The 8,176-nt window shown below is 37.3% G+C and overlaps 1 protein-coding gene across 1 annotated transcript; it reads right to left on the bottom strand.

The window, feature by feature from the left end:
* Window positions 1-345: 345 nt before the first annotated feature.
* LOC139896883 (acetylserotonin O-methyltransferase-like) lies at window positions 346-7,949 on the bottom strand. The gene is made up of 4 exons (XM_071879529.1): window positions 7,217-7,949; window positions 2,304-2,310; window positions 768-891; window positions 346-639 (listed from the first exon to the last, which is right to left on the bottom strand). Exons 1-4 carry the CDS (start codon window positions 7,845-7,847, stop codon window positions 346-348), a joined length of 1,056 nt encoding a protein of 351 aa, XP_071735630.1. The 5' UTR covers window positions 7,848-7,949.
* Between the last annotated feature and the right edge of the window lie 227 nt (window positions 7,950-8,176).

Raw genomic sequence — 8,176 nt, 5'->3', positions numbered from 1 at the left:
AAACGATCAAAACACAAAAAGACACTAACAAAAAAAAAAAAACGACGATGACCCCTACCTAATATTCCCACAAATTTAAGGAAAAAATGGGTCTAGACCGAACCCAACTTGGTTTTGACCCAACCCATTCGACTCGTCTGAAACATCTTACCCATTTATACCCAAACCCAACCCATTGCCAGGGAATGTTAACAAGATGCAACTCAATACTTTTAGCATACCACATAAAGTTATACACCTACAAAACAGAAATGTTAACAAGTAAAATCAGATCGACTTTAATGATAATCCAACTTGGATCGATCTGAACATACACATAAAACATGAAAGAGGATATGATTCAATCTAAGGATAGAGTTCAATAACGGATTGATAAGCTCGAATATGTTTTATAGTGTAACGAATGAATCCCGACTCATGCAACACATACGCCCATTCATCCAAAGTTCTTTCTTTCCCATCACTTGTATGAGCCAACATAACCATATCCAACAACAAACCTACTTCTTTAAATTCATGATCTTCATTACGACCCACAATTGCATCTACAATTATCACCTTACCATCTTTAGGAATAGCCTCTCTACATTTTCTGAGAATGTTAATGCATTGTTCATCCGTCCAATCATGTAGTACTTTCTATCATATCAAATCACAAAACACACACTTATCTTTGCAAATAAAAGAAATTATATATGTAGAACTATGATATAAGAAATCGAAAAATGATGTATGTGTCGCTAGACGAAATTATATAATGGACTAACCATCAGATAAACCGCATCAGCTTTTGGAACATGATCAAACATATCGCCTCCAACATGTTCTACACCCGTAATTAAAGGAGCTACCGAAACAACGTGAGGAAGATCATAGTTAATACCTTTGATCCTGTTGAAATATTAATGTTTTTCTAGATTAATCTAGAATTAACTAATACTTACTAGTAGTAGATATTTTAGTAGAGATTAACTTGAAGGTAGTAGAAGTGCTACTCAAAATATCGGAATGTGCTAGAACCATTTGATCACCTACATTGTGAGCCTATAAATAGGCAAGAAGACTTGCAAAATCCAAGTACAAAAACACAACAAATCAATAAAAGTTCATTTCCATCTTATACAACTATTCTCCTAATTTACTACTTTCAAAAACACCCCCTCATAACAAATAACTAATCTAAATATAACACTTCTCACTAAGCTAATCATCACAAGTAATTAATCTAAATACACTACAATTCTAACAATTGGTATCAAGAACCGTTTGGGCGTTCGTTCGAGTACACCATGACTACCGTTGGTGCGTACAATATTCCCGTCCCCATCTTTGATGGCGACAACTATGATTTTTGGAGTATCCGAATGAAGACATATTTCCAAGCACAAATCTTATGGGATATTGTCGAAGTCGGGTTTACAACTCCGAAAGATGCCGGAACTCTGTCCGCAGAAGATCAAGAAAAATACAACAAAAATGTAGTCAGAAATGCTGCCGCTCTAGGCTACATTCAACAAGCCTTGACACCGTCTATCTTTCCACGAATCATGGGAGCTACGACAGCCAAAGAGGCGTGGAAGATACTTCAAGAAGAATTTCAAGGAAATGTCAAGGTGAGATCCGTCAAACTACTAACTCTAAGACGAGATTTTGAAAATTTAAACATGAAAGAGACCGAGACCGTAAAAGATTACTATTCTAGAATTAAAGAAATAGTAAATCAAATGAGAGCCTATGGAGATAATATAACTGACAAAAGGATTGTAGAAAAGATACTTGTCAGTATGACCGAAAAATACGATCATGTCATTATCGCTATTGAAGAGTCAAAAGACATCGAGACTCTGTCAGTAACGGAATTAGTTGGCTCTCTAGAAGCATACGAGGCTAGACTGAGTCGACGCAGTGAAAACTCACTTGAAAGTGCGTTTCAGTCTAAACTCAAAATAAGGTCTCAGAAATCTAATAATGAGGGGAAAAGAAATCTCGAAGTAAAGTCGAGAGGAGGAGAAAAACCCAGAACCGGGTTTGATCAGAGAAGAAAAAACTATCCTCCATGTGATATCTGCAAAAAGACAAACCACTTGGAGAAAGATTGTTTCCACAAAGGGAAGCCACAATGCAATAATTGCAAAAGATTTGGGCTTATAGAAAAAGATTGCCGTTTAAAACAAAATCATCGATCTAACTTCACAGAAGAAAGTGAAGATATACCGGAGAACAAAAATCAGCTATTCTATGCCTGCCATGTTGCAAATAAACAGAGGGACGATACTTGGTTAATCGACAGTGGGTGCAGCAACCACATGACTGGAGATGAAAAGTTATTTGATAGTATCAACACCTCCGTAAAGTCCCGCGTCAAGTTAGGGAATGGAGCACTCGTGGATACTAAAGGAAAAGGTACTATAACAGTTCAAACTAATAACTGTACTCGATCTGTTAATGACGTTCTTCTAGTACCAAGCTTAGCAAGTAACTCGCTAAGTGTTGGACAAATGATGGAGCACGGCTACTCTTTACTCTTCGAAGACAAATCATGCGTTATTCGTGACAAGAAAAATAACTATAAATTAATAGCCGAAGTGCCAATGGAGAACCGTAACTTTCCGCTTCGATGGCAGTATATCAGAGACACGGCCATGAAAGTTCAAGTTGAAGAATCATGGCTATGGCATCGAAGATTTGGCCACTTTAACTTTCACGCACTAAAAATCCTCCAACAGAAGAATATGATGAGAGACTTGCCGAACATAGAAGAGATCACCGACACGTGTGAAAGCTGTATGATGGGCAAGCAACATCGAAAACCTTTCCCTCGTGACAAAGCTTGGAGAGCGAAAGGTATACTGGAGCTGGTGCACACCGACATTTGTGGACCAATGAGGACCCCGTCTCTTAACCAAAACAGGTACTTTATTCTCTTCATCGATGACTATTCTAGAATGACGTGGGTTTATTTTATGCGTGAAAAATCTGAAGTATTTACTATATTCAAGAAGTTCAAGAATTACGTAGAAAAGACTAGTGGCCATTATATAAAAATGCTAAGCAGTGATAGAGGAAAAGAATACACCTCTACACAGTTTAACAAATTCTGTGAAGATGAAGGAGTTAAACGCTGTAACGACCCGTCAAAATCGCTATTGACGCAGCACGTTAATCATTGATTCCACAGTGAGGTTTTGACCTCTATATGATACGTTTTGATAAAATATTGCATTCATTAAAATAAGTGACTTTCTAAACATAGAAAGTTATAAACATGTGGGCGAGTGCTTAGGTATAAGCAAAACCCCAAAATACATAAGTCTTTAAATTACAGGTTGACTTCACAGTCCAATTATTTATTACACAACGCAGTTTTATTTTGAATGCAATAAACTTTGTACAAAGCATGAGAGACTCCATGCAGGCAACAAGCACATCACAGCGGAAGCATTCTAAGGACCTGAGAATAAAACATGCTAAAAATTCAACACGAATGTTGGTGAGTTATAGGTTTAATTGCTCGAGTCATAAACATATATAAAGATAGACCACAAAATTTCATCAAAAGTTTATCAATAGATTCTACGTAACAGAGCACCCTGGTAACTAAACTTAACGCTATAGTGATAATTACCCCATTCGTTTTAATACACGCAAACCAACGTGTCTTAAACTCAAATAACATATGTCCGTTAAAAGGCTAGCGCTCTAGCTCGGACGGGGATGTCAAGCCCTATGGATCCATATACAATTATTCGCGCCCACCAGTCCATATCCTATGTACTGGCAGCTACTAGTTACCAAAGCTAAGGGATTTTCGGTTTAACTCAGTGTAGAATTTAGTATGTACTTGTGTCTTATCGCGTTTAAAATAAATTGCATGTATTCTCAGCCCAAAAATATTTAAAGTATTTAAAAAGGGAGACTATAACTCACAGTTCAATATTGCGATTCAATATTGTAGGCAAATTGCGTAGACGTAATGATGGTAGATGACTGTATGGTTAGCCTTGGATTCAAGAACAATACCCCGAACAATACCCAATATTTCCTTAGCTTAAAGCGGTTTGAAACCCGAATTAAAACACCCTCGAATATACTTTATTATTATTAAACTTAAATTAAAATTATAATTATAATTATAAATATAAAAATTGATTAAAGAAATTTAAGTGTGAAGAGTTCGTGCAGGAATCTGGCGTATTTATAATACTTTTCGATTTACTGTAGCTCATGCGATCGCATGAGTTTTCAGTGTTTTTGCCATGCGATCGCATGGCCGCCTTTTCCGTTTTTGTTTGCTAGGTCGCCAACATCAAATAGTGTACTGTAGCAAATAGTGTGCACTGTAGCAAATAGTGTTTACTGTAGCAAATAGTGTTTACTGTAGCAAACTCGTTTTCACTGTAGCACTGTAGCAAAATACGATTTCACTGTAGCAAATAGTGTTTTACTGTAGCAAATTGTGTTTTACTGTAGCAAAGTAATTTTTACTGTAGGAAAGTCGTTTTTACTTGTACATATATATATACATACATATAATTGTTCATGAATCGTCGAGAGTAGTCAAAGGTAATTGTATATATGTAACAGTTCTAAAATTTTGAGACTCAATCTAACAGACTTTGTTTAACGTGTTAAAATAATAAATCGTATAGAGAATTGGTTTAAATAAGTCAAAAAATTTCGGGTCATCACAAACGCCAACTTACTGTTGGTTACGCCCCTGAGCAAAATGGCGTCTCTGAACGTAAAAATAGAACTGTAATGGAAATGGCCAAAACGATGATACACGAAAAAGGCCTTCCAAACTGTTTCTGGGCTGAAGCTGTATACACGGATGTATATATATTGAATCGATGTCCAATGAAAGCCGTAGAAAACAAGACTCCAATTGAGGCATGGAGTGGAAGGAAACCATCAGCAAAACACTTACGAGTTTTTGGATCTATCTGCTACATCCATATTCCTAAGGAGAAACGTCACAAGCTCCATGAAAAATCAGAAAAAGGAATATTCTTGGGCTATAGCACACAATCAAAAGGCTACCGAGTCTATAACCTGAAGACCAATAACATCGTGATTAGCCGAGACGTGGAGTTTGACGAAGACGCTTCTTGGAACTGGAAGGAAGACAAAGTTGAAAAGCAAACATATCTGCCGCGGATATCTATAGAAACTCCAGCTCAACATCCACTACAAACAGAGCATTCTGGTCATGAAAGCACAGGAGAAACGAGCCCTGCTACGCCAAGTTCTCCTTCGGCAACATTACCTTCAGCGCAAGAAGATTCATGTCCGGAGTCAACACCGGGAAGAGTTAAAAAGTTAGCAGAGGTGTACGAGACTTGCAACTTCACAACTATAGAACCTGAAAGCTATGAAGTTGCATCGAAAGATGAAAAGTGGGTGGCTGCTATGAATGAAGAAATAAGAATGATTGAGAAAAACAACACATGGGAGTTAGTTGATCCTCCAGAAAATAAAGAAATCATTGGAGTTAAATGGGTTTACAAAACAAAGCTAAACCCTGACGGTTCTATACAAAAACACAAAGCAAGGCTAGTAGCTAAAGGCTACTCACAACAACAAGGAGTCGACTACAACGAAACTTTTGCACCAGTAGCTCGACTAGACACTATAAGAGCACTTGTGGCATTAGCAGCTCAACAAAGTTGGAAGATTCACCAACTAGATGTAAAATCGGCCTTTCTAAATGGATTTCTTGAAGAAGAAATATACGTAGAGCAACCACAAGGGTTCATCCAAAAAGGAAAGGAAGATCAAGTTCTAAAGTTGAAGAAAGCCTTATATGGACTTAAACAAGCACCACGTGCTTGGTACAGTCGCATTGATAGCAACTTCACAAGTTCAAGGTTCAGGAGGAGTCAAAGTGAGCCCACACTCTACATCAAAACCCAAGGTAACTCTGACACTCTCATTATTTCCTTGTATGTTGATGATCTTATATATACGGGAAACAATGAGAGAATGATACAAGAGTTTAAGGAAGACATGATGAAAATGTTCGAGATGAGCGATCTTGGTTTGATGCGCTATTTTTTTGGCATCAAAATCAGTCAAGAAAAGGAAGGCATCTTCATATGCCAAAGGAAATACACAGAAAATCTCCTGAAAAAGTTTAAACTATACGGTTGTAAAACCGTCGCGGCGCCACTAGTTGCCAATGAGAAGATGAGACAAGAAGATGGATTTGAGAAAGCAGACACTTCAAGATTCAGAAGTCTCATTGGAAGTCTACTTTATCTGACAACAACAAGGACAGATATTATGTACGCAACGAGTCTATTATCCAGGTACATGAAAAACCCTACTCAAATACATTACGGAGCTTCTAAAAGAGTACTAAGATACTTGCAAGGTACCATGGACTATGGAATATGGTACAAGCCCACTATAGATTCGAAGCTTCATGGATACACTGACAGTGATTGGGCCGGATCGGTGGATGACATGACTTCAAAGAAACAAGAAACGGTGGCACAATCGTCAGCCGAAGCCGAGTACATCGCAGCCGCTAACTCAGCTAATCAAGCTATATGGCTAAGGAGAATTCTAGAAGACATGGGCGAAAAATAAGACGAAGCTACAAAAATATTTTGCGACAACAAGTCTGCAATTGCGATGACAAAAAATCCAGTGTTTCATGGCAGAACAAAACATATTGACATCAAGTATCACTTTCTGCGAGAAAGCTCAGCCAAGAAAGATATTGAATTACAATACTGCAAAACCGAAGAGCAGATTGCAGATATTTTCACCAAAGCACTGCCAAGACCAAAGTTCGAGCTCTTACGCAACATGCTGGGAGTAATACCGAAAAATATTAAGGAGGAGTGTTGAAATATTAATGTTTTTCTAGATTAATCTAGAATTAACTAATACTTACTAGTAGTATATATTTTAGTAGAGATTAACTAGAAGGTAGTAGAAGTGCTACTCAAAATATCGGAATGTGCTAGAACCATTTGATCACCTACATTGTGAGCCTATAAATAGGCAAGAAGACTTGCAAAATCCAAGTACAAAAACACAACAAATCAATAAAAGTTCATTTCCATCTTATACAACTACTCTCCTAATTTACTACTTTCAAAAACACCCCCTCATAACAAATAACTAATCTAAATATAACACTTCTCACTAAGTTAATCATCACAAGTAATTAATCTAGATACACTACAATTCTAACAGATCCATGGACAAGCCTCCACGATTGAGCGTAGTACCGTCCCATCACCACCACCAACATCCACCAAAGTAGTCAGCCCCTCGAACACCTCTGGACAATCTTTAATCACTGCTGCTACCGCCACCCGAGCATCACACGCCATTCCACTATCAAAAAGTTTGCTATGTTCAGGATTCGCAGCACAAAATCCCCATAGATCAATATTATTGTGTGCCGCCTCAAATGGTAACTTGCTGTTGCCTAAAACCCAACCGCTTATCTTGTGCCATGGAGCCAACATCACCTGGCTACTCTCCAAAAGCACTAAATCAACCATGCTATGCTTTCCATTTCTCGTTAAAAGGCGAGATAATGGGGTTTGGACATACCTAACAGACGTTTCAGATATCGATTTTTCTTGAAATATCTTAAAGTGGATCAAAAACCTCATAATTCGATACAGAGATGAAGGTTGTGCACACCCCAGCTCTGTAACAAGCTCGGCTAACGTCATTGGTGTTTCACGGTTTTCGAGGATATCCGGTATTCTGAGCTCAATGGCACACTTGAGTAGAGCCAATGGAGTGAAACCAAAAATATATTTCCATACTTGTTCTTTAGCAGCAACTTCCTCTTCTTCTTCTTCTTTGGAGTTAGTCTTCATCTATTTTGTTGTGAGAAGTCATTATGATTATGATCTTAATTAATCGAAGTGCAAGAATATGATATTAATTAGGCTACCTTTAAGTGGAAAGAGATCTAGCTAACTTTAACATGTTGCGATTAAATAAGTGTTAAGTGATTTAAGGAAAAAAAAATAATCGTTTTTGTCATTAATAAAATAAAATAGTACAGCACTCCATAGTACTCGTATAATAGTGTAAGTATTCCCGTTAATTAACTAAGGTACGCATCATAAATTCAAGTTACATACAAACATAATTGGATGTCGACCTAAATACCTAATCAATCAAAATATTATATTACATACAA

This window comes from Rutidosis leptorrhynchoides, chromosome 3 (genome assembly GCF_046630445.1).
Source record: "Rutidosis leptorrhynchoides isolate AG116_Rl617_1_P2 chromosome 3, CSIRO_AGI_Rlap_v1, whole genome shotgun sequence".
Classification (NCBI taxonomy): domain Eukaryota; kingdom Viridiplantae; phylum Streptophyta; class Magnoliopsida; order Asterales; family Asteraceae; genus Rutidosis; species Rutidosis leptorrhynchoides.
The sequence above is the reverse complement of the archived record's forward strand: the minus strand, read 5'-3'. Positions and strand labels throughout refer to the sequence as shown.

Excerpts from the sequence above, each read along its gene's own strand:
- LOC139896883 (XM_071879529.1), bottom strand. The coding sequence starts at position 7,847 with ATGAAGACTAACTCCAAAGAAGAAGAAGAAGAGGAAGTTGCTGCTAAA. Across the intron at positions 640-767 it reads CTGATGCGGTTTATCTGATG|AAAGTACTACATGATTGGAC; the intron begins GTTAGTCCATTA and ends TTGATATGATAG.